At 43.9% G+C, this 26,882-nt stretch overlaps 2 protein-coding genes across 3 annotated transcripts; both read right to left on the bottom strand.

Moving 5' to 3' along the window:
* Positions 1–2,571: 2,571 nt before the first annotated feature.
* Positions 2,572–23,758, bottom strand: LOC138207247 (E3 ubiquitin-protein ligase MARCHF6-like). The gene is made up of 26 exons (XM_069164338.1): positions 23,532–23,758; positions 22,533–22,632; positions 22,205–22,278; positions 21,937–22,080; positions 20,480–20,552; positions 20,046–20,226; positions 19,083–19,329; positions 17,990–18,051; positions 17,649–17,681; positions 16,969–17,020; positions 15,304–15,362; positions 15,140–15,220; positions 14,653–14,721; positions 14,397–14,471; positions 14,074–14,208; positions 13,868–13,987; positions 12,390–12,490; positions 12,123–12,260; positions 11,167–11,359; positions 10,996–11,065; positions 10,694–10,875; positions 10,423–10,557; positions 9,949–10,038; positions 9,574–9,706; positions 8,297–8,432; positions 2,572–5,979 (listed from the first exon to the last, which is right to left on the bottom strand). Exons 1-26 carry the CDS (start codon positions 23,548–23,550, stop codon positions 5,892–5,894), a joined length of 2,790 nt encoding a protein of 929 aa, XP_069020439.1. The 5' UTR covers positions 23,551–23,758; the 3' UTR covers positions 2,572–5,891.
* A 55-nt stretch (positions 23,759–23,813) lies between these two features.
* Positions 23,814–26,649, bottom strand: atpsckmt (fATP synthase c subunit lysine N-methyltransferase). 2 transcript variants are annotated; one of them, XM_069164337.1, is made up of 4 exons: positions 26,167–26,649; positions 25,587–25,724; positions 25,377–25,427; positions 23,814–24,310 (listed from the first exon to the last, which is right to left on the bottom strand). In XM_069164337.1, the coding sequence occupies exons 1-4, from the start codon at positions 26,371–26,373 to the stop codon at positions 24,086–24,088; spliced, it is 621 nt and encodes a 206-aa protein (XP_069020438.1). In that variant the 5' UTR covers positions 26,374–26,649; the 3' UTR covers positions 23,814–24,085. The 2 variants fall into 2 exon arrangements, with proteins under 2 accessions (XP_069020438.1, XP_069020437.1); XM_069164336.1 differs by having other exon boundaries at positions 26,092–26,646.
* Positions 26,650–26,882: the final 233 nt, after the last annotated feature.

The raw sequence follows: 26,882 nt of genomic DNA, 5'->3' as shown, positions 1-26,882 counted from the left end.
AAATAGCATCAGAAATCAAGAAATCAAATACAGAAATCAAATAAAGCTGAAAGCTGAAAATATTATTGAAATGATCCTTATTCCTAAACTCAGTAAGGAAGATTCTGTTCCCTAACGTTTTCTAAATTCCTGTACACGTACATCTGTACGATTTCTGCTGCTTCTTCATCACTTTTGGTTTCCCACACTGTCAAAAGCCCTTCAGTCTATATCTTGCCATCACTATAGTTGTCCAATGCTTTTTCTGCGCGCATTCTTCGATCAGTCCCTGGTTCTTGGTCTTTAAATATCCTTGTATTTCTGTCATTCTGTCTTTCAGACCTTCTAACATGAAACCCTCCTCCTTACTATCAACACCTCATTCTTCCAGATGAATTTCCCCCAACGTTTTAAGTCGTGTTAACTGTGCTCCACCACCACCAGCGTTTACACTCTGGGAGTCGTGTCCCATCTCCTACTGTCATGTGGGACATCTCTCTATGGGGTTAAATCACACACAAAAAAATCACTACTTCAACAAATATTGTTCTCTGCAAATGAACTCTACATATTGAAATAGTTTGGTAGTTTGAAGTGCAATTTTAAGAGCTTGATTTTAAGTTTAAACATTTGAGTTTAGATATATACAGTCCTGTTTATTCAAGCTGCAAGTCTCCAGCCTCGGTAGCAGCTCTTTAAGTCTGTGCTGTGTGTATATGTATGTATGAATTGTGTTAGCGTGCTAATTTCAGCATTTTATAGTATGTTAGAATACGCTGTCCACTCCATTTCACCGGTCAGAGCCAGTAAGACTGCACACTTTAGTCTGGTTTTAAATATTGTAAAGTTTCTACACATTTTCTAACTGAATTTTCTGAGCTCTAATGTTTTATTAATTACCATCTGGGAGTTTCACACAGATAAAATCAGTCCATACTCAGGTAGATGTTTCAAAGTATTTCATTTTAAATTTTCGTTTGTTTTTTGGCTTGCATTTGCTTCCATAGCGAGTTATGCAATGAGTTGCATTCTTTGTACTAGTTTGTAAATCATTCGCGGTATCATGGTTACAATCTGAACTGTAATATCAGACAATTTGGGATTAATTCAAAGAGTATCGCGTCAAGTAGTTTAGGCAATTTGGGCTGAGGACACAGCCAACATGTTTACTGGCAAAATAACATTTGTCTGTTGCTGGTGAATCCTATATAATTTTGTGATATACAATTCAGTTCTTGACTAATATTTCCAAGGTGTGAAACTACTTTGTGCAGTCATAATCAGTGCTAGAAAAACTACTGGTTTTACAACAGAGCAGAGGAAGAAAGTCTTTCTGAATCAGCACTAATCTCTCCAGAGCTCCTTAAGCGGGGACGAACCACAGGCGCTTATACTCCATGATCTGATCGCTATGAAAACGTTCATCCCATTGTGGTTGTGAAAAATGAAGGGCGAGTTGGAGAAATCACATTCAGCTTGACAGGAGAAATGTTGTTTCAGCTGCGTATAGGCTCCTAATCCGTAGCCTTCTTGGACTAACTGTTCAGACTGCACATTGGCAGAAAGGTAATTGGATTCAGCAGAAATAACCCCCCATCCTATTTACAAGGGCTGCGCTCTCCAGCAGCAGCAAACATGAGCCCAATATAGAGCTGGGCTGCTTTTAATGACTGACTCTGATTTATAGTACGCGTGTGTCTGGTTGCATGTGTTTGCTTAAGCTACATTTTGTTGCTCTCAACCAACAACAACAATTCATTCATTTGTTTTTTAGGTAAACACTCAACTCCTTGTTATTCCTCAAACTATTTGTCTGCACTGAAAGGAAAAATGGCACAACACCTTGTTTCTTCTAATGTTTTTATATAAAATGTGTGTGGCATACTAGTTGTTAAAAATACTGGAGCAGGCTGTGCAAGATATAATCATGAAATATATATATATATATATAGCTTTGATTTTATTGTATTATTATCTTTATTTTCATGATTTTTATCTTATTACTTTCACAGCCCAACTGATACTGGGTTTAGCGGGTCGATGCCAATACTCATATTACATCATATAGTGAGGCTAATGTAGATATATCACTGCAGTGACACATAAATTCACTGGGAATTTAATAATCATAAATATCGATTGAACTAAACAAAGCACAAACAGGACGATTTCTAATTTACCTCGATCAGCTTTTACTACTTTTTGTTTTGTAAAACAAGTTTTCATATCGGCCAACATATACAGATACCAATATATTTTTAAATAGATCTGCCAGCCAGACTATCGGTTGGGCTCTTAATATATGGTCTTCATCACAGGATACATTTGCCAGAAACAATGATTCATTTCTAATGATTTATCAAGTTTATGATTTTTCGAGGCCTGTGGAGGATTTTCTGAGAATAACAAACTTCATGATGAAGGTTTTTATTTTGGTTTAAGCACCTCACGACTCCTGTGATTTATCATACGACCGCTCGTGACAACGACGGGAGCCTCAGCTGTTCGCCAAAGTAGACACGAGGAACGTCAGTGACATTTATTTGAATTGCATGTTGTCTGCAGTGTAAAGAAGGAAACAGGACGCTTGAGGAATCATTACAACTATTTATTATTGTTTCATATGACTGAAGCAACAATCAATAGACCTTTAGGTATATACCTTTATGTTTCAGTACATGCCGCTGCCTTTTTCTGCACATATAAAAATAGAAATCATTTGCTTCTAGAAATTGAAATTGAAACACCAAAATTCAAAGTGTCCAGTTCAGTTCAAAGATACTAAAAGGTCACTTATAGCATCATGTATATTTATATACATATATATATGTATATATATATATGTGTGTATATATATGTATATATATATAAATAAATAAATAATGTGAGCATTCCACACAGCAGCAGCCCTAAAGCTGTCTGCACTAGATTTAATGTAAGTCACAATCCATATCAACAGAAAAAGCAGCCTATATGAACTCCTCCTAACGCAGTGCGAGATGCAAACCTGTGATTCATCCTTCGAGTTAAACCCACTCGAGTCACCACAGTGAAATACTGACATCGCTCAGTAAACACACACATCCTGCTCTGCTCACTGTTACAACGGATTGTGAAATGACTGCGAATGTGGTTTAAGGTGCAACACATTCAAACACTTGCATGAAGAAAACATTTTAATCACTACTCGCCTGTAACTGGTCAGAAAAAAAAAATTAAAAAAAAAAAAAAGGTAAAAGATTTCAAACGTCTCTTTTAGGATCGTTGACCCCATCTGACCTTTTGATTCTGTTCTCATTGGCAGCCAGAAGGATTTGAAGAACAGCCGGGGCTCCTTTCTGACACTGAAAATACTTTAACGCCCCTTTCCGTCTTTACTCTTTCATTGAATGGTCTCGTTCTGTGCTGGCTCTACGAGTGGAACGACCGATGACTTCTACTCTCGAGAAAGGAGGAATTGTCTGGAGGCGAGCAGAGCTGAAGAGACGCCGTGGTCACACAGGTGAGACACGGAGCACAACACCCGAACGCTCACTTCACAATCACGCGCGAGGAGGGATTTGATCTTTTGGAAAATATGCTTCTTCACATTGTTGTCAGCTGAATAACTTCCAGTCGTTGTCGGGCAAAGACCGACTTCCCGTCTGTGACCTCCGGTGAAGCTGCAAATCTAATATTTCACATTTCATTTTGTTTGGTGAGAATAATCGTACATTCGTGAGCTTGAGACTTGTTGGCAGGCGGATTTTGGAGCGTTTGGATGAAGACGGTCTTTACGCTAAGCTAACCAGCTCCTTCTTCGCTGCATATTGTGAACGGTGGTATTAATGATCTTATCTAATTTTAGGGAGTATTCACAGAATGTTGAACTTTCCCTTAAAGTGTAAATTTGCAAAGCCAAGTTGAATGGAAAGTTATTCTGTGAGTGTGTTGCTGATTAATGTCTGGTGTGTAGAATCAGTAATCTGTGCTCTTCATGTAGAATCAACTGTCGGGACTATTAAAAAAGCAGCGTCTCATATTTTCCCAACAAAAACACCATCTTGATATATTTTTTATTGGACTTCTGTTGCATTATATAACAACTCAGTACGACCAACACCAGAAAATGGTATGAAAAAGTGATGCAGTAGGCTCAAGGATAGAAACCCAATGAACCAACGACGTCACGGTGAGTCAACTGCGATTGGTCGAGGACAGACGTGCAGTCTGTCTCGTCTTTCGGCGAAAACTGTAGAACTTGATAACCGCCTAATCTACCGAGAAACTCTATTCATTATGAGGTGATTTGAACACACTGACATGACTCAGCTCACCAGGTCACAGACGGGAAGTAATTCATCAGAGCAATGTGGGGAAACCCCCCCCCCCCCAAAAAAAAACAAGGTCAAAGGTCAAACCCCCACCTCCCCCGACTCTGTATTGATCTCGTGGCGTCGTCTCCTTCTTTACTGGCCCATGCAGCCGGCTCCGATCAGGCGACTCCCGTCTGCCAGTTGAGAGTTTCACACCTGAACTAGTTTCGTTCACGAGTCCCTTTTTTCTGATGGTAGTTCGTGTTTCGCTGTTTGTTTTCAGCTTTAGTCTGTGAACCACTGAGAATGCAGACAGATAACAGTTTGATCAGCTGATTAGCAGCAACACAAACCCCGCAGACCAGCCGGCCCACTTTCTGTTTTTATCTTAAGAATAAATATTTCGATGGAATCAGCGGGGTGCAGTTTGTCCGGTTTAAAATGCGCACTACGTGGTGCCTCCGTCCTCGCTGACACGGGACCCTTCTTCCTCTAAAACCAACCGCAGCGCGTGGAAATCTAAAAACAATGAGTTGTCGCGGCGGCGCGTTTAAAAACCCGAGCGCTGAAAAGGCCGACGGTGGCGGCGAGCTGATGAGATGACGTTAACTCCAACCTGGTGAAGATGCAACGAGATATGTAGCAACCGTTTCTGCCGCCGCTGCGTTTCTTCCGTGTTTCTCTGTTCCGTCCTCCGCTGCTCGGCAGGAGCAGAATCACCTGCTCCAACGTTTCCGTGTGGACGGAAGTATTTTGCATAAACGAGCTGAAACGCCAGCTGACGACGCGCACGACAACAGAAAAGCACCGTTTCTCAGGCTTAACGTAGACGCAGCTGAAAGCGCTCCGGCTCTGTGCTGCGTTAGTCAGCTGGACTCTCCCGGTTAGGAGCCGGAGAAGGTGCAACACGTCCCGGGCTCCGGTTCCAAGTCACAGGGGGACACCTTCAGAAAAAAAAACCAAACAAGAGCGGTGTCCACACAAAAAAAAAGTCATTTTCTTCTTGTGTCGTTGAAAGGAATCCTCAGAGGAACATCTAACAGCTCACTCCAGAAATAGAACACAAAATATATGAAAACACGTCTAATAAAAAATATCTAAAAAAAAGAAAAAAAATACAATCACGTTGCTACGTCTACGTCCCTCCTTAACACTGACAACCTCCATCTGATGAAGATGTCTTTTGAGAAAAATCAGAAATGAGAAGAGGACCACGGAGGCAGTCCAAACATCTCCACAGCTCCAAAAAAAAAAGACACTTGACAATATTTCACAACAAACATTCAAAGGGAAGCACAATCTGAGGTAAAAGCTCTTCAGCTGACCCGACTTCAAGCCAAACCTTTGTCACATGAAGGAAATGAAAAGACGAGTCGCGCCGTGACACGTGTAACGGGACGGACAGTTTGTGGTTCGGCTGAGATTCGGCCGAGCTGACAGCTTTTGCAGGTCGGTTATTAAACGTGTTCAGAATGGAGACTTCTTCCGACACGTTTCTGTCTTTAAAGTGTCCTCGCCTGTGATCGTGGCGGATTGTGTGTGTTTGACAGCCAAGCAGGGACAACAGAAAACCTTTTCACCAGCGGAGCTGGTGGAGGCTCCCGGAGCGGGTGGGGTCTAAGAGGAGGTGCCGTAGGAGGAGGAGGAGGACGGGCTCCTTCCCGCCTTACGTTCATAGTTGACCAGTCGCTGTCCAACCAGGTATCTGCAGGACAAACAGCAACGTTTCAGAAAGATAACTGCTGCATCGCGGTTCTTCTTGTTTCTAACTTTACAGACGGAGCTGGAGGAGACGGCAGACAAACAATCAGCGGCACGTCGGCTTTTTACTGCTCCAAACTGTTCGACCTCTGACCTTTCAGTGTTCACAGGACAGACCGTTATTGGCACAATTGTTGATTTGTGTCCGAGCACTCCTGCAACCAAACTCATTTGTTAGTTGCAGCCTGAATGTTTGAGGCTTCGATAAATCAGCTGTAACATGCTATGAGGTTAGCATTTCAAGCTACGCAGACTTCTCAATTTGAAACTCTAAAATACATTTTTAGTCCAGGGTGTTCACTCACACCACAAGTCTGAGTGAACTTTCCTGCACGCAAACAGTCTGGTCACACTAATGTCAGCACAAAGCAGTTTTGTTCAGAGTCGCTGACGTCGACCAAACAGAGAAAGGCCGAGTTCATTTGTTCAAATCGAAAGTTTAATTGCACTTCTGCGTTTGCCACAATTCAAAGGTTTAATAAAATCCCCGCAGTGTCCGCCCAGTTTGTAACGCTAATCCTGCTAATGTTCCAGTCCCTCCAGGAAACTGGATCGCAATCATTCATGCAAATTAAAGCAAACTCTGCAATATTTGCGGGAGCTCGCAATTTTGGGGAAATTGCCGCAAAAACTGCCGTCAGCAGAAGCTGTGCTGAAAGTATGAGGACATAAAGGAAGTCTTTCCAGACAAAACGCGCTTTATGAAAACAAATAACTGTCAGTTACAGTGAGTACGGCTCTCCTCCTGACAATAACAATACGAAGCTACTTCTTCTAAGTCAGACAGGTGAGCCGTCTCAGACTCAGTTCAACTATTGATCCACAGCGTCCGTCCTCACAGCGAGGCCGAGTATCAATAACAGCTGTCGGGATACTTTTATTTTACCGTTTGGAAGTCTGATCTGTTTTCTAAACTCCGACAGTCATGTCGGTGTTTTATTACGGAGAGATTTCACAGTCTCACAGCGGCATATTTGCAGTGTATTACTGTGCGTGTAGATGAGCTTCCATTACTAACGTCACCTCTCCGATCAATAACGTAAACTAACGACCAAAATGTGGAAATGAGTAACCCAGCAACAATAAAAACACGTTGTTGTCGCCAACTTTGAGTTGCATTAACACAACTGTCTTTGTTTAGGGAATCACAAATGAACTACACCAACACCAATATTGTATCGGCTACGCACGCAGCAGATCTGAGCTGATTACGTTTACTCATTTATTTCGGGCCAATTGTGTTTCGGGACTTTACGAGTGAAGAAGTCCAGGTTTTTACAGCCTGCATGAACACACGGGACAAAGTGTCGACGATGCGCTTTTTGTAGCTCATCCTGTGAACACTGTAGTTTCACCCGCCGTGGCATCGTTACGGAGCGTCGTGGAGTCGGAGTCTCCCAACGGTCCTCATGAGTTCTCCTGCTCATCTTTCCTTCCCACCTCGTGACGTTTTCTACCGGGGTGAAGGAATAGAGCTGAGGAACGGACTTACGAGGTCCACCATCGGACCGCAGCCAAACTCTGCTCACCGGTAGAACCCGGAACAAACGGAACAAACGGAAGTGGCGGGTTTGCAGAAAATGCAGCCGTCACAAGACATTTGTCGAATGAAATGCTTATTATGAATGGAAGTGATTACATATTACTGTATGCTAAGATTTATACACGTCAAGTTGTAAGAGACTGCACTGGCCTGTGTTGAATGAACATGAATTAAACAGCATCTAAAGCTCTTATTCTGACGGCGGATGTCGTCGTTGTTTCTGTTAGTCACAGACTCTGTTCTGGAAAGCTGCGTCACTTTTATGATTTATTTTTGTAACTTTTATCTCCATGGTTGAATAAATAAATAAATAAAAAAGATTATAACTAAAATATTTCTGTGATGTGCACGCTTGAAGTTTTGCTTTGACAGGGCGATGCTCTTATTTTGAAAATAATTGTTTGGATTTCCCGAACCATGGAGGTCCGATGGCAAAGCGAGCATCGCGTCCTGAAGAGTTCAGGACGAACACACGCAGCGTTACATCCATCACAAATACACAGAAACAGATTTTCAGCTGAGCTACAACTCCCGCTCAGGTTTACAGGTTTTGAATGTAGGACGTCTTCACCCTATCAATGTCCATTTCTGCTCGTATCCCACAGCCTACTATTCAATGACAGAAATGTCTTATCATCAGTAAACAGAAACACCGAAACAATTAGTTGTTGTTTTTTTCTCTGCGCGTTGACACGAAACATTTTCAGGTTCTACCTACTTGTCGTTTTTGATGTGTTCGTAGAGGCGTTTGAACTGTCGTATCTGAAAGGACAGGATGGCCAGCAGCATCACCACCATCATCAGGAACGGGTAGATCCTCCTCTCCACCAGAGTCTGCATGTCCGGCTGCACTCCTGCAGAGAGACAGAGTGACACACTGTTCATCATTTCAGTGCAATAAGACAGCGTGGCGAGACTTGAGCCTTGAGACTTGAGACAAAACAATCAGTTTCACTTTGTCTTGCACATCAGATTCCTCTTCATCCCCACAAGGCTGGCTGTTCTTAACAGGGCAGCTGTTTCAATGCAATTCGCCTCCGAGTCAACATCAGAAACAAGCGTCTGCACTACGACTGGTGGCTCGGTGAGCTTTGCATAAGAAGCAGTTTTGAAATGAGCCCCGTGTCTAAATGAGAGAGGATGTGTGTCCGGAGCAGTCGGCTGCCTCTCGGCCTCAATTTCATCTCTTTCTAATTTAGTCAGAAACCAAAACAACACTTTGCACAGCTCTCGCTGGTAACTCCTGTTCATGTGGGGATTTTTAGTTATTCATTAATGACAAGTCTGAATCACATAATTACTCTTAAATTTGTTCTGAAACACTGATGCTTAAATGAGACACATGTCGTGTAACATTAACAAATGACACTTCCATCAATCCTTCCCAGCTGTAACCCAGAGGACACACACGCATACACAGTTGTTGTATTGCAGTAGAACCGGGTCTTGTTGTTTGGTTATGTTTTATGTTTCCTTTATGTTTGTGTTTTCAGCATCGGCAAGCAAGCTCCTCTGTTCAATGGTTCCTTTTTTGGTTTAATTCTGTTCATTGTTGTTATTTGTTGCTTTGTTGTCTAGAGGTCATAAATAGACCAGGTGTATAATTTGAGTGCTTGTGAAACACGCTGCGGCGCATCGGTTTGAATCACCAGGATTCAGTAGAATAGCTGCGATCGGCTCCTGTGGCTGCGTCGCAGCTGAAACGTGACGCAGTCGGTCCTGATGGGATCCAGCCTTAAAGAACTCATGACGGCTTTTGATAAAAGACATTGTGCATTTTGACAAGGGATCCGAGGTTGTGCTCAAAATACAGCTAAAAGAAATACAGCCAGAAAGCAGTTCTGTATTATTTCCCCGAGTCAGACCAGTGTGATTTTGAGCTGCTGTGTGACGTTACCACTGGATACAGATGCAGGTTTTGAACGATCCAAAAATCGGAGAGAATGAAAGCAAAGATATTATTCCCCGTGAGGCCATCGACGCTCAGAGACTCACCCAGCAGTGGTGTGATGCCTTGAGAGATGGTGTAGGGCACGCAGAGAGACAGCAGCAGGACACAGATGACGGGGGCCGCCAGCCTTCGCACGATGAAGTGGAGGTCGATGTTTCTGATACCGTTAGCATAAACCTGCAGTGGAGAGAGAGAGACGGGCGGGTTTTACTTCATCCCATGTCACGTACGTTCCTTCTGTCCATGATAATACAAATCAAAACATTTGAAAACAATATGAAACAACAAGCAACCCTCAATACAAAGAAGATGGTTTTACTACAGTTGGATAATAAAGATTCGTGCTTTTTTTTTTTGACTGTGTATGTAAACATCAGTGTTTTTCCTCTGTTCTAGTTGACTGACTGTAACTCGCCCACCTGTTCGATGACGGTTTTGAGCCACCACTGAGGGCCCATCAGTGTTATGGCAGCAATGATTTTGGCATGAAGCACACCCAAGGCCCAGTCCTGCAAGACAAACAGGGAGCGGTGGTCATATTACAACCAAGACACAATGAGGCTGTCACAATTCATCATCGACCCACTTTGAAAGTGAACTGCACTCGGCCTGAATTCAAAGAAAGATGCCAAAGTTCTCAAACAAGAAAATAAACTTGCTTAATAGTGTAAAAAATAACTGATATCAATCAGGAACGATCACTCATCATTTTATGTCCGAATTTTCTATACTTTGTGCCGTGAAACATTTTTGTAAACTCCACAACAGTCTGACTGACAACATTCATTCACCAAAACAGTGACAATTTCTCAATAAAATAATCAACGATATCTTCAGATGATACAATCAAGCGATATGTGTCGAGTATAACACTCATTCCCACACAGTCCTACCTGCCAGGGGTAGAAGAGAGGCGTCTGGTCCAGTGCAACTCTGAGAGCAGCGACGATGACCAGCTCAAACAGCAGACCCAACAGCAGAGGGATCACCCCGGCCAGCAGCACAGCCACCACCACCGTCTTCAGGATCTGTTCCCACCGAGACATCGCAGCCACAAAACCCAAACACACATTCAAACACGGCACTTGATCACGGAACACGCAAGGAGAGGCGGTATATTTGTTGAAATTAGCCGGGATGACCGCAGAGACACGTCCACGTTACCATGAGTGTCCACTCGTGGACTTTGACCATGATGACCATCCGTCCCTGCGGCATCCAGGACAGCAGCACTGTGGCGGCTCGAATGGACAGCCAGCACACGTACAGACCGCTGGCTGCTGTGTACAGCTCGTGAACCATGGCGCTGCCCATCCAGAAGGACATCAGCCAACGACCCACACACACTGTAGGAGAGGAAGGGGACAGAGTGAAGTGGGGAGGACACAGAGAGGGGAACATGTCTTACTGACGGAGAACAGGGAGGTGGAGCGGTGATGCGCAGACAGAACCTGCAGGTGGTTTACCTGGCAGCGTGAGGCAGATCAGGCTCGCTAGTAACAGTGTGACACACATGAAGACAACCAGCATAATGATCTAAACAAGAAACACACACAAAATAACAAATACCACTTAATATGAGCACAGTTCAGAGCTGACAGGACCGTGATATGATTGACAGTCCAGCTGTCCGTCACCTTGAGGGGGAAGTTGATGGGCCGATGGTACGGCTGGAAGCCCACAGGACCGCCCTGCTGCAGGATGGCCTGATGGGCCGCGTGAAGCCCCTCCCCCATACCAGGGATCCGGTTGTTGTTATGGCGACCGGGAGGGTTATTAGGTTGGTTGTCATCGTCCTCGTGGTCTCCCAGCAGGTACGAGTGAAGGTCACTGAGGGAAGCCATTATTATCTTACGATGTATGTGAAGTGACATCATTTTTCGAGGATATAAAATGTTTTTATATCGTGACGTAATGTAATGACGTCGTACTTTTACGCAGCGGAAAAGTACGACGTAGATTTGCAGCGTATCGAGCAACAAGTACGGCTGACAGCCGCTGAATTCTGCAGGAGCCGAATTGACGGACTCCTTGCTTCACACGGCGAGCAGCATACGATGTACAGCGCAGCACGCGCTCAGCTGAACGAGTTACGTTCAACAAAAGCCCAAAACTACGTTATTAAATGGACAAACGTCGACGCGAAACTTCAGACAATCCGGCCAGACGATCGCTGAATCTGCCGACAGCGGTGAGGAAGTAATTAGAAGCTCTGCAGCGGATCACGGTCGTCCTGACAGAGCAGCAGCTCTCCTGCAGCTCTGGACACAATCTGAATCTCACTTCGAGGGACGGTTGGTGCTGACATAACTCTATAACCCTTTTGTTGAAATTAAAATTAATAATCACATATTTTTCTGTATTTTGTCATATCGTCAAGAATATCGCAAAAATAGCCAGATATATCGTGATATTATTTTAGGGCCGTATCGCCTCGAGAAAGCTAACAAACATGGATGCTCATATTCTTGACATTGTGTGTGTGTGTGTGTGTGTGTGTGTGTGTGTGTGTGTGTGTGTGTGTGTGTGTGTGTGTGTGTGCGTGTGTGTGTGTGTGTGTGTGCGTGTGCGTGTGCGTGCGCCTCCAGCTTACAGCATGTATCCAGCTGTGAAGGTCCAGGCGTGGACGAGGCGTTTGAGCCACTGGCGGGTGTGACCCTGCTCCAACAACGCCGGCAGAACCACCTGCAGTAACAACAGCTCCAACGACAGCTCGCTGACCGGAGCGTCGCTGCAGAGCCACGACAGGAACACAAGCTCATTCACATCCTCCAAATTGTATATTTGTGGCAGCTCATTTACTCCAGCAGGGTCCTATTTTTGGTGATGCATCAACAGAGAATAGAAGAATCTGGTGTACCTGTAGAGCATGACGTTGTAGGGCAGGAAGGTCGGGAAGAACAGTTTGATGATTCTGATGGGAAGCCAAAGCATCAGCAGAACTATGGAGCCAAACACCACCTGCACACGCACACACACACGCACACACACACACACACACACACACACACACACACACACACACACACACACGTAAACGGATTTACGAATACATGCCAGACGTTCAGCTAACTAGACGACATCCCGAGAGAAAAAAAAGTCAAAGTGCCTCTCTGCATCTCTGTTCAGCCGTTCCTGCCGGCTCATTACATTCTCACATTACTGCTTCGAGCCATCCACATCATTCCCACACTGAAATATATGTCACAGCTACTGTGTAGAACGCTGCCATGTTTACGCTGCATCAGCAGTGTCATAAAAGATTCACCACATACCGTTGGACTAATTTAATAAGTTGACATGTGTGCCGGCTCAACGCTGTCATTAGCAGCAAATACTACATCTGACTGGCCCTGACTGCTCCCCATTAATGAAGTCATGTTCTGCTTTATCTACTGGGACACACACCTACGCAGTGTTACTGGAAACACCACATTCACACAGATTAAACTGGGCTGGAGTACACAAAGACCAGTCTGCATGATTCTGGTGAGACATTTATCCTCCTAAGAGCCTGGACAAAAAGTTACCATGTGTTTGACTGTCCACCATCACCGCCTTACTACTGCCGGAGTGGCTGGATTCTACTTTCTTTCTATATGCAAAAAAGCCATTTCCTGACAAATTTCCTTCATCCTCAGAAGAAGGCTGTGCTCATAAAAAAGTCTCCGAACCACCGTCCTCATGATATCTTGCCACACGGGTTTGGTTATATTAGTGCAGGTTAGGCGATATCTCAAATAAATGCTGCCACTTAAACACAATAGAGATGCACCAAATTTTATTACGGTGCTAAAAGCTCTTCGTCAATACACAAAAACCTCCAAAATAAATGTCCCTGTAAGAGCCTCCATTCATACGGACTATTCGTTTGATAGAAAATAGTTTAAATTAAAACTGATTACAGTGAAGTCTGTGACTTATCTAGAATACCGTTTACAGAGAGAAACATTGGTGTTTTCGTGCTGCAAGACAAACAGAGATGAAAATCCACCCAACTGCATTGTAGGATGGCGGAGGCAGAAATCTCAGAACCTCGACAACTAAAAAACAAAACTCCAAACAGCTAGATACACTTCACTGGAGGTAAAAGACAAATATGTACTGATGCTTATTTTGTGCACTTATATCTGTCTGTGTTGTTTTTTTCTAATTACTACTTTTGTCATTTTTGCACTTTTATTATACTTAATTCTTTTCTCTGGATAGCAACATAAAACCCTTTAACTTGATGTAACGACAGCATATTTCTGTATTTTGTATTTAGTATTAAGAGTGAACAGATATCTGGGTGTTGTTGTGACCCCGAAGTTTGGGTTTGGGGGCTATTTGACTCACCACAGAGAGTATAAAACGCCGCAGGTGTCGGTAGATGGGAAGGTGAATCATCTCTTGGACTGGGTTGAAGTCCGGATCGTTCAGGTTCCTGAGGAACCATAACACACCTGGCCGAAGCACCTGCACACACAAACACATGATGCCGTGTTTTGTGAGTTTTTACTTGTCACAGTACATAAGTGGGACTTGATGAGGTCGTCGTTTACCTCTCTGAGCAGAAGGATGAAGGAGGCGAAGTAGAAGACGTAGACCATACCAACCAGCCAGTGCAGGAACATGGTGGTACCAGGAGCCGAGTCAAAGCTCTGCTCTCTGTCCTTCAGAGTGGCATCGAACATCTCCTGCGGTGAATAAAGAGACAGACTTTTTAACACCAATGAGCCAGACTAGATGACTTTTTAGGAATCGGTCCAATCAGTGTAACAGTGCCAGATTTATTTTCTTGATCAAAGGTGTACAACACTGATCAGGATTGCATCTATTTGGTTAGTAGTGGCTGTGCTGAGTTCACTCTGCATGTTCGTCTTACCAGTGAACAAATGTCAAGCCACCAACCACAAATCAGCGGGAACAAGCCTATCTCCATGACAACCAGCAGGGACACCTGCAACATGTAAAAAAAAAAAAAGAAAAAAAAAAAAAGGAAAAAAGAAAAAACGCCTGCAATTTAGTTGATGTTTTCATCTAATCATCATTTTCCTAATTAATGCTTCATGTAAAAGCTTTTCTAGTTTGATAAACACTAAATCAGCAGATTACTGAGAATACGTCAGTGCCAGGTTTACCTTGACAACTATGTAGCAGACACCGAGGAGACGTCGGGACCGCTGGAACTTCACTAATGAAGCCAGAGCCTGAAGCAGGCAGTGAAGGACTCACACAGTTTGACATGAACAAGCTGCAGTTCCAAACCAGCACTATCACAAGTAAGAAATTTCTCTCACACACACACACACACACACACACACACACACACACACACACACACACACACACACACACACACACAGTCTAAGTGGATCAATAAACTGTTTCTCTTGCCGTTCCTGTATGACTATGCAACTTACAAGATTACAATTACAAGACACAATAGGTGTCTTTTTAAATGAATGAGCTGGATCACACAGAGCTAATTATAATAAATATAATCAACTTTAAGTACTTAAGCACAAACTAAAGATAATACACCAAGATATAAATCACACAACTGGTACAATAACTAGACACATTTATAAAATACACACAAAGTCATGTGTAATATGTCGAGGATACATGGCAGACAATGAGAGCTCCAGCCAGGAGGATGTAGCCCAGTATGGTGGTGATGAGGCCGTCAAAATGTGAGGCTTTGACCTGCAGACAGAAATAATATCATAATCATCATCCTCAGATAACATTCATCAATGCAGGACAAAAAAAATTAAAACTGTACTTACATAGTTTTCAAAGCCCAGTCCAACCACTGAGAAATGGCCAATGTGATACGGGCAAAAAGCTAGAGGGAAATACAGAGGGTACGTTAGGACCGATGGGGTACGTTAGGACCGATGGGGTACGTTAGGACCGACGGGGTACGTTAGGACCGACGGGGTACGTTAGGACCGATGGGGTACGTTAGGACTGACGAAGTACGTTAGGACTGACGGAGTACGTTAAGACCGATGGGGTACGTTAGGACTGACGGAGTACGTTAGGACCGATGGGGTACGTTAGGACCGACGGGGTACGTTAGGACCGACGGAGTACGTTAGGACCGACGGGGTACGTTAGGACCGACGAAGTACGTTAGGACCGACGGAGTACGTTAGGACCGACGGGGTACGTTAGGACCGACGAGGTACGTTAGGACCGACGGAGTACGTTAGGACCGACGGGGTACGTTAGGACCGATGGGGTACGTTAGGACCGACGGGGTACGTTAGGACTGACGGAGTACGTTAGGACCGATGGGGTACGTTAGGACTGACGGAGTACGTTAGGACCGATGGGGTACGTTAGGACCGACGGGGTACGTTAGGACGGACGGAGTACGTTAGGACCGATGGGGTACGTTAGGACTGACGGAGTACGTTAGGACCGACGGGGTACGTTAGGACCGACGGAGTACGTTAGGACCGACGGGGTACGTTAGGACTGACGGGGTACGTTAGGACCGATGGGGTACGTTAGGACCGACGGAGTACGTTAGGACCGACGGGGTACGTTAGGACTGACGGGGTACGTTAGGACCGACGGGGTACGTTAGGACTGACGGAGTACGTTAGGACCGATGGGGTACGTTAGGACTGACGGAGTACGTTAGGACCGGTGGGGTACGTTAGGACTGACGGAGTACGTTAGGACCGATGGGGTACGTTAGGACTGACGGAGTACGTTAGGACCGACGGGGTACGTTAGGACTGACGGAGTACGTTAGGACTGACGGAGTACGTTAGGACCGATGGGGTACGCGTGTTCGCTCTGGTCCAAATCAGTTGATGAGTTTGTAAACTTGATGCGTTTTCCCTTTGGTCTGGTTTCTTTTCACACTGAGAAAAAAAATCGAAGTGAACCAAAATGCATCCAAAAAAAACCACATGAGAATGTTGACTCCAGTGAACGGTCTGATGTGTCGGAGGAGGGAACAAGAAAGTGAAGACAGGAAGAAGATCCTCTGTTCTAGAGTAGTGCAGTAAGAGAAACATTGTTCTGCATTTAAACATGGAGCAACAGCAGAGTTGGAATTTAGTCAAAACTGAGGTCATTATCGAGGCAGTGTAAGACATGCTGCCTTCAGACGACTCAGCAGAACAAGGGACAGAATACTGAGCATGTTTAGTTCATTACCTGAAAGTATTGAACTAAACACAATGAGGTTGGATCACTTTCCCACCAGGACCAAAATGACCAGACCCTGATTTAAATAGACTTTAAAGCGCAGGTGTGGAAACACCCTGAGACGACGCTCAGGATTGTTTCACACCGTCAGACTGAACTCTAGTGACAATATATGTTCTGATAAAAATGCTGTTCAAATCGGGGTTAAAAGCTTTTATCATAATGGAGTGAAAGCCTGGTAGTTTCAAAAGTAATGATTGAATGTATCTGCAGGTTTGACTCACCAAAGACCAGGATGAAGAGTGTGTTGAGGGAAACCACCCAGAAGACATGCTCCTGGAGAGGACACACACCACAGAGCACTTTCTCAAAAACACAGTCTAAGGCGACTGGAACAAACAATGTTCACTTTCACTTTCTAATCTGTTTTCATTTTTGGAATTCAATTGTACTTATGTTGCGCCAAATCACAAAACAAGGCATTAATGTGGAAACATCCTTTCACAGAGGCTTCCGATATAGAATTTGAAAGCAGCTGATAGAGCTTCAGTCAGTCGTGTCATTAACATGAAAACCTTCCAAAACAACATCACTGGGCAGCATATCTTGCATATCAATTTTGTTATCTTATGAGTGATGGCCCTTTCAGGAGCTTCTATAAAGGTCCTGAGGATAAGTTGACGTGGCACTACTTGTTTCAGGAGCCTCTGTTACTTGGATAGCGAAGCAGCATGTGAGTCCTTAGATTAGTTGTCATTTTACATCCTTATCTTTGGTGGAGATTTCATCTTTTACTGCTCGGCAGGGCAAACTAGTTCTAGGTCATATTTTCGGTTTCTAACATCCAAATGCAAGTTCAAGTTTCAAAAATATGAAATAAAAATCAACAAATATGTCCTCGAATTATATTGACAAACATCTGACGCTGTGTGAGAGTAGTTGAAGAAGGAGAGTGTATCCTTACCAAGAAAACTAAGGAACCATCCAGTCCTAACATCTGGAACACAAACAGAGTGCAATGTTACAGTCACAACTTAGAAACATGTGAATTAGCACGGTAATACAACTATTTAAATGCAGAAACGACTTCAACTTCTACATAGAAGGAGACTTTTATTGATTATACTGACTACAAACTTAACTTCAGAGTTCTGCATCTGCTATCACCACGAGGTGCACATTTTCTGTTATAGAGACCATCAGCCCACATTTATGTGCTATCGAACTGCTACCCTCCGTACGCTTCGCTTTATTGGCATCATGTCACACCGCTTCCTAAACAGGAGCCGGAGGCATTAAGCTCACCCTCTCCCAGGTCAGCTCCTCGGCTGCTCGGTCCCATTCCAGGGCGTTCCAGTTCAGATCTTCTGCAGAGAAGAGACACGGACAGGAAGGAACAATGTTCTGTCAAATGATTTCTCTCCAGCGGCTTTTAATGTGGGCTGGGTTATGGATTTCTGAAAACACCACTTCACGCATATCTTCACATAGACTGAGGCTTTCAAGCCTTCTTTATGCAAACGTGTCTATTTAATTAGACCACATTGATTATCCAGACCAGCTCTCAGCTTGAATGATCATTCACTCACCAAACAGAAGAGAGGAACTTCCTCACAGTGAAGCTGTGGGCATTAAAACTTCCTTAATGTTTTAATGCTCACTGGTAAAAGATCTGCATATATATATATATATAGTGGTTCGTCACCTCGGCGATCTAAAGGCACTTTACACCCCCCCCACCCCCACCCCCCCCCCCCACACACACACACACACACTTTCTTTCTTTTAAAGCCTGCAGGGTTTTTAATTTAAAAAAGTACAGGAAGTGTTGCCTTTCTGTTGACCCGTAATCCAAAACTGACAACGCAAACGGTAGCGGATCACAACAGAGCTTCAAGTGAATCAGTGAATGCATCTTAACTTTAATGATGATAAATTTAAACCGTTCCATTTGTTTTTATTGGCCCTCTCGAATACAACACGCTTTGGATCTTCAAACAGATCAAATATGTACATGAATTTCAACCAAAGGATCAAGTAAACTGAAAACTTGATTTCCTCAATTAGAGAAGTAAGTGGTGGAGCGTCGCTCCGGCAGCGGGAGAGTTTTCAGTTCATATTGACGGTGTGAATGCAAACAGCAGAAGGCCTTATAACCCTTTAGGTTCTGGGTGAAAATCCGTGGGGGGTCCTCCTCCCAAGAAAGTCCCTCCAACTGTTTGGTCTGAAAACAGCTATTCACACACTAGAGCTGCTGTCCAAGGTGCTCGCTCACCATGAGGAGCAATTCTGGGTTCAGTGTGCTGCCCGACACTTCGGCATGTGGAAAGGAGGAACCGGGTTCGAACCGCCAACCTCTCGATTAGTAGGCGAGCCGCTCTACCATCCGCCCACTGACCTTGCCCTCCATTGTTGGCATCGGCGGCATCCTCTTCCCTGCCTTCCTCATCTTCCTCCTCCTCTTCGTCTTCATCCCCGTCGTCGTCGTCGTCTTCATCGTTGTCCAGCTCGGCCTCGTCTTCGTGGTTGCCGGCCTGGCGCGGGTTGTCGGGCGGCAGGCCGTCCGGACCGGGTTCTGCAGGGTTCTGAGCAGCTGCGGCGTCGGCAGCAGCCTGAACGTTGACGGCAGCGTGTCCTCCTGGACCCTGCAGAGACACGACACGATGAACGGACATATTACAGGTTACTTGCCACAGCATACGGTTTAATGATGTAACATTTTATTTCCTATATACTCATTAACCACACTCACTGTTCTACTTATCAAATGTACAACATCGAGAAAAAAAACACAACTGCTTTGTCATTAGTGAAGATATTTCAGTTCTGAGCTGTATTTCTTATTCCAATACTGACAGCAGAGGACTGACAATATCTGTCAATGACTGTGCCACTCACTTTGTTTTGTGGAAACACAGACATGTCTTTGCTACCTCAGCAAGCACATTCTCAGTCTGACAACTTAAATGTCCTGAAGTTTCTCCTAAAAGGAAATATTGGCTGATCATGCAGGTGAAAACAAATGGGACCCCACACAGGAAAGGAGCAAAGATAAACTTGCATTATTTATTTCTCACTGTATCAAAAAAGTCATACTTTATTCAAATACGTGAAAACATTTCTGATTTTGAATAAACTTAGTTGTAAGAGTCAGCAAGCAAACTAGAAATGAATTAGACAACCATGACCTCACTGGCTTATCTGTTACAGATATGAACTTGTGACTGTGCCAACTGTGTCAGAGTGTAAAAATATGGGGAAGCAGATCGGCTTCAGTAAGTCATTATTATCTCCCCACTCTATGTGCAGGCAGGAAAAAAAACAGGGAACCCCATTGGCCTTCGGCGTAAACTGAGCTCACCTCATTAGCTGGTACCGGGGCGTTGGGCTGGTTTGGAACCAGAGGGGGCGGATTCTGTTCTAACCACTGGGGGGCGCCACCGTGGACAATCTGCTCTCTGAGCCACACCAGGCTGATGAAGGCACACAGTGTGCATGTGACCACAAAACAGCCCTGCAGGCAGTCTGCAAGCAGGTTTTGCCTGCAATTGAAGACATTTGCATGTTCTTTTTTTTTATCATATTGAGTCACATCAACAAATACTTCTCTACAGAGAGCTGAACAAAGAGAGAGAGTGGATGACATGGTGAATGAAAGGAGCTATTATGCAAAGTCACACTTGGATTACTAATTACATCTGAGCCATCTTTATGAGTTTTAACTCCATTCATGAAGAACACAAAGACCTCAAATATACAGCAGTATGACAGTGTGAGAGAGAACCAGAGACTTACGTTGAAAGCATGTCTAATGGCAGAGTAAGGAGAGAGCTCACGGAGCCAGTAAATAAACACTTGTAGATACGACCTGTTAGGAAAGCAGACATAACACATGGTGAAGTCAACAACAACATCTTGAAAATCATTTCTTCACCTGCCAAATGGTGTGAAGTTGAAAACATTGTTCTAGATTTGAATTTAGTTGCACTTCAACATTTATTTAGAGCATAAGCGATTAAATGAATCAACCTGGCACTCAAACCAGATTGAGTTCATATATTTTACATGAAGGTACCATACGGTATAAATTCATATTTCCATTTCCTCTTCATGGGAAAGAGTCTTAACACTTAATCCAAAAAAGAAATGCACACAACCAATATTCAGGACCTGTGCTGTTTGGACTTTTTGTAAGTTTGTGATGTCACAAACCAACACCCATGTCATATGTACGCCCTCATCACGACCCACAGCCCAACACTTTAAGTGAAAGAAAACACAGGGTAAGAAAACAGCCTGCTCTTCATAGATCTTCACAAACAAACTTTAGAGAGGAGATTATAAAACGACATGTGGAAATATATTATTATGGATATCAAGACCTGAAATAAAACACAAAAAATTGGACCTTTAACAGTCAATTCTTCGGACTGAAAGATGTTAATTGTGGTACGTCAACCGGCTCTTAACAAATGAGCTCAAAAGTTCAGGCTATGTTTCAGATTTAACTGTAAAATATCCTTGGATGTTTCCCTCTGCTGCAAACTTTAACTGTCAAAAGGTTTCTAATCATTCGTGTTTTCCAGTAAACTCATAAAAGCTCATTAAAAGTCTCTGTTAAAACAGATATTTGAGCATTAAAACTAGAGCTGCAACTAACAACTGTTTTCATTCTGATTATTTTTATTGATGACTAATTTGATGATTATCTTTTTAATCAATTGTTTTGGTGTATGATCAGTCAAAAAGACTGTGAAAATAAATATCACAATCACAACTGTGTGTCCAAAATGTAATGGTAATCACGCAGACAGAATTTTTCACATTTTTGCTTCATAAATTACTAAAACAATGAATCCACTGTGAAAATGGTTGCTAGTTCAGTCAATCCACGAATCAATTAATCGATTCATCATTTCAGATTTACCTAAAACATTTCCATCAACATTGTTTGACCTGTTGTGAGAATTAACATGGTCTTACATATAGGAGGGCAGTGTGTCAGGGGGTGTGTACGATGTGCACCCACAACACAACTAATGATTAAACCTTCTCCTGTTTTGTCATTCAGTTTTTGTTTAGTCGAAACATTAGCAGTTGCTGGTTTCATTTTTTCAAATGTACCGGCAGACACTTTTCAGAATCATTATTTCCTTTGTATAACATATTATGGGCCAAATAATAATGAATGAATTGAGAAAATTATTTTCAGATTCACATAAACATTAGTTGCAACCAAAAATGGGACTTGCATGCTGTGAGAGGCACCACGCCGAGCCAGGCAAAGGCCACCAGCGTGTAGTGGAACCAGTATCTGATGGCTGTTCCAATACTGGTGACGAGCCCTGCAAAGATGTCCTGGACAGGCAAGCGAGACGGCATGTCTGGAGAGTAGACTGGAGAGAAAACGGAGAGAAGGATATGGAAGGAAGTAAGAGAAACAGAAAGTCAGAATTAGTCACTTGGATTAACACAAATGTAAATGTATTAAACTGAATTCCCGAAAAACAAGCGACTTACTTGGCGTAAATGCAAACCTGTGTTTGCATAATTCACAGTATTCTTTTCTACTGTGTTTTAACCACTGTAGTAAGCTGTGGAAACAAAAGGACACGTAGAGAGCTTACTCTTTTCATCTTATAGAAACCTGCACTTTATGTCCAACAATGTTCCTTAACGGCTCTGCAGTAAAATCACCCGTTTCCATGACGCTTTGACCACTCCCAAGCCCAAAGTGTCTTACTATCGTTTCGTTATCACTCTTTAAAATATATTTAAACAACACCCGACATATAATGCAAAAGAAAATAGCAGAGCTTCACACATCTTTCGATGAACACTGACATACCACTCTTGATGGATAAACTTGATGCTGCCAGTGCAAACACAAGGGTGGTAGAGCGGCTTGTCCTGGCTGCCCTCCGACCGACACACCCGGCAGATGTCCGCTGCACAACAGGAACAGAATAAGGTTGTTGGCACAGACTGAGATCATTCAATGAACCTGGTACTGCGTTTCTTTACCTTCATATCTTCAGCCACACTAATAACACACCGCAGACGTGAAAACACCTCAAACTACATACAAGCTGCACATTAACATTAGTACACAGACAACAGGGGAACAACACAAGTCACGTGACTGCAGTGGACACAGGAGGACAGGTCAGGATTATAATCCTCGGATGATCTGAATGGAATAAAAAGCCTATAATGACGTCAGGATGAAGGAGACACCAGGTTTACATCTTACTGGACAGACGTGGACAGAAAGTCCACACTAGTCACACTGAACGTGTCGAGGTGGTTGTTCGAGATGATATCAGTCCAGGAATATTATAATATTATAATATTATAATATTATAATCATCTGGAACAAGAACAAACCCTCAGTGGTCGAGTTGATGAACTTCTTCAGTTCAGTTCAGCTCGTTGTCTTAATGTTGTGATAACGGTTACGAGACAAACTTATCAAACGTTACTTCACAACGACATAATGATCTACTTTATTGTGAAACAGGACTTCTAACGTCCTCGGGCTCCGTGTAGTAATAATAATAATAATAATAATAATAATGATAATCTGCGACAGTAAAACAACAGAAACCTGAAGTTGCTGCTTTTACCGACAAACAGCTGACGGCTAACGGATGTGAGCTAATACCAAGTTAGCAGGCTAGCTAGCGGTTTCTTTATTTGTGGTGGAGCCTTGAAACGGGAACAACTCGGTCGTCAACATCGACTGGAGGTGAAGCTGACTTCCACTGTTACACACGCATCGCTGGCGGAGTTCATTTAACCAGAAAACGCGAGACAAGAAGGGAAATCAAACTCCAACAGCAGCGACCTTCCTCGGCGGTGTCCATCTTGGCCGGCGGCTCCGCGCTGCTCCGGTCGGTCGGTCGGTCGGTCAGTCAGTCGGGAGAAAAGCAGCAACTGTCCCGCATCTGAACATGTTCGAGTCCGTGTTCACACCAAGCCGCCGTCGAGACTAAATTAAAGTTGTTGTATCTTCATCGTTCATCAGCTCGCGCTGTCGGGACGTACTGGGAGCACCAGCACGTGACCGAGGAATATTCCCGCCACCAGATGGCGCCCAAATCAAAGAAACATGCTTCAATACGTACGTGTGGATTTTTATTCATACATACACAAACCTGAAGACGCGGTACAGTGTGGACATGGATGACATGAGCTCACACACGGTATAAACCATTTAATTTGCGCAACACCTTTGAAAGAAAAGTTGCGCAAACATTAACGGAGAGAGCCATTTGTACCGATAACTTGTCATCACCATTTACAATCCGTTTGATTCGGGGTTTACTGTCGGGTCTCAAAAGAAACACTCCATCCCAGATGGCAGTGACAATTTAACAACAAGATCTGCGTGTTTACACGCTACGTGTGTGAGTCTGTGTGTGTGTCCCGCTGTCCTGTTGTTGTTTTACTTGTCATCGCACGTTGCAGGTGTGATTTAAATGTCTTGGCGTCGTACACCCACACTGTGTCTATGCCCTCCCCGGCGGTGTGTTCAGGGACCCAGGTAGGGAATGGGAAGCGACAGGCCACCACCTTGGCCGTGCTCGGCAGCTCGCTGGCCAACTTCAGCTCCAGCTGGTCCATCTGCAGACACAGAGCAGCAATTACAACATGAAAACAAACACTTTTGGAAAAGTTCAAAGCAACAATCAAGGACGTCAGGATACTTTATATCAGAACTAATTCATTATGGTAGAAATAATTCATTTTACAGTTTTAGTGATTTCTAAGGAGCCCCAAGGGGTCATGATAAGATGTTTTTTGCATTTTGCCCGACTTCTTCCATCCCTTCGGAGCTACGTGTTCACATGTTTAGCTGCTCTGGTCTATATAAAATGTCGGTGCGTTGGTCCAGTGAAAGGAAACACTATAGATACTACGGGAAGGAGAGATGCTTTGACACTTCCCTGATAAATGTGGTGCCTGTTCATTTTAAAAGACAGCCTGACAGATCAGACAGTATCCAGCTGTAGCCGCTCTGCCTGCTGTGACGGGTGAAGCTGTGGCAGGATACGGTTATTGTTTAGACTTCGTTCTGCCGCTTTGGTTCAGTCTGTGGTGGTATGGGTGCGTCCAGCTGTTACTATTTGAATCTGCAGGGTTTCTATGACAATAAGTGTAACAACTATTAAAAACGAATATCTTAACCCTGCTTATAACAACTAAAATACAGTCTAAACTGAAATCATAATTAGAGCTACAGTCTGTGATGGAGCTGATGACGTGCAAGTATTGAGAGGTGATAAAAAAAAAAATAAAAAAAAATGAGTAGAGAAACTGGTTCCAGATGAAACCAGCGGCATCTTGCAGATTACTGTACTGCTTTCTTCTGAAGAGACATTGACCAAAGAGTTTATTTAAGGTTCCTTTCACCATTAATATAACTGTAAATTGAACACGTGTACGTGATGCCTGATTCATAGTAAAATTAAAGGAAGTGATTCATGTTGGGATGCTGAGCAGAAACAGATATATGGCTCAGAAGGAACGGGAGAAGAAAAGTATTACGAGAGAACGCAAAATCATTTATTGCCGGGGACCCCTCGGGGACTCTGCATATTTTATTCGGCACACATGGTTACGCATTATATTCTGTGGAATTGACATCATTGTGACGTTCATTAAAATTGTGAGCAATAGCAGAACTCACCATTTGAGGGACTCCAAAAATGACAACATTGGAGTACTGAGCAAAACTGACCTAGCAAAAGAATCACAAACATTAGGACTGACATTGTGAAGAGACACCTTGTTTGTAAAATTGTTTTTTTTTTCTTTCCACCGAGACGTCTGAAAGAAGATGTCTCTGTCCAGAACATGCTGTATACACACTATACTGGATCCATCAGGTGGCACTGACCTTCCACAGGTCAGAGATGTGGAAGGAGGTGGAGCGGTGGACTCCCTCTCTCCACGCCTTGTAGCGAGAGTAACACACCAGCCACGGGTTCAGCTCGAAGCCGGCTGCCTGAAAGCCACGTTTGGCTGCTGCGATCACCTGCGACGGGACGGAGGAAGCAGAGAAATACGAAGAATTACAAAGCAGCAGGATGTAAAGATCATCTGGAAATAGTTGTGTTATTTGTGGAGCAGGAACCTGTCGACAACACGTTAGACAAACACGATGGATCGGTCACTGCTGAAAAGCTTTGTCCTGTCAGGACTCATAGTGTCACTGAAGACGTGTGAGGATTACATTGATTTATAATAATACAGACTACTCAAACTGGAAAGTGTATGCTTTAACTCTGAGGTGAGATGTCAAGTCAGCAAAGAATTGATCGTAAAATTGTGTCATCACAGATGTGTAGAAATGTTCTCCCTCCCCGGTATACCCAGGATCAGTGGGGCCGAACAACACGTACTATCCTCCCATCTCCGCTCCCGATGTCCACCAGCCTCCCTGATCTGCCCCGCAGCACCTTCAGCACGTTTCCCACCTGAGCTGAGGTCGCCGGAACAAACGGGAGGCAGATTGTTCTCAGCGCCGGAGCGACGAACGGAGCCGCCACCGCGTTCAGGGCGAGCAGCGACCCGCCCAACACACCGGTGACGACGAGGCCGAGGCGACCTCCGCTCGTCCTCCCCTGAACGTCCCCGGAACCCGCTCCCGGGTCCGGGTCCGGGAGGAGCTCTTCTTGTGACATGACGCGAGCTTCACTCCACGAATGACAGCCAGCAGTTTCCCGAGGTTTAGGTTGTCATGAATACAATTCAATATTACTCAAACAAAACCGCAAGCGCTCGCCGTGCTCGGTCACAAGCGTCAAAGAAATGATCATCAGCAAAAAAACTCAGCAAGAGAAATAGTGGCGGTCCAGTTCCTCGAACCTCCATGCACTCTGAAACATGACCTGTGCAACACTGTTATCAAGCCGGGTGGATGTCAAAGATAAGCCGACAATGGTTCCTCTCTGCCTACATTTCCTAGTCGGTGTTTTTTTGCGGTTGGCAGACGGGCTTCAAGGTGCATCACCGCCACCTACTGGACTGGAGTGTGGAGAGGAAGCTTGGCAGAAAAAAAACGAAATTCTATTAACTAAACCTGTTTCATTATCGAAATGGTCTGAGATCAAAAATGTTTCCCTGTCGTTATCATATTTATTGCCGTCTACCCTGGTAGGTGCTCGACAGTACAAGTCAACACAAATCAACT

This window comes from Embiotoca jacksoni, unplaced genomic scaffold (genome assembly GCF_022577435.1).
Source record: "Embiotoca jacksoni isolate LCO1_2020_lvr unplaced genomic scaffold, fEmbJac1.0.p SCAF_31, whole genome shotgun sequence".
Lineage (NCBI taxonomy): Eukaryota > Metazoa > Chordata > Actinopteri > Embiotocidae > Embiotoca > Embiotoca jacksoni.
The sequence above is the reverse complement of the archived record's forward strand: the minus strand, read 5'-3'. Positions and strand labels throughout refer to the sequence as shown.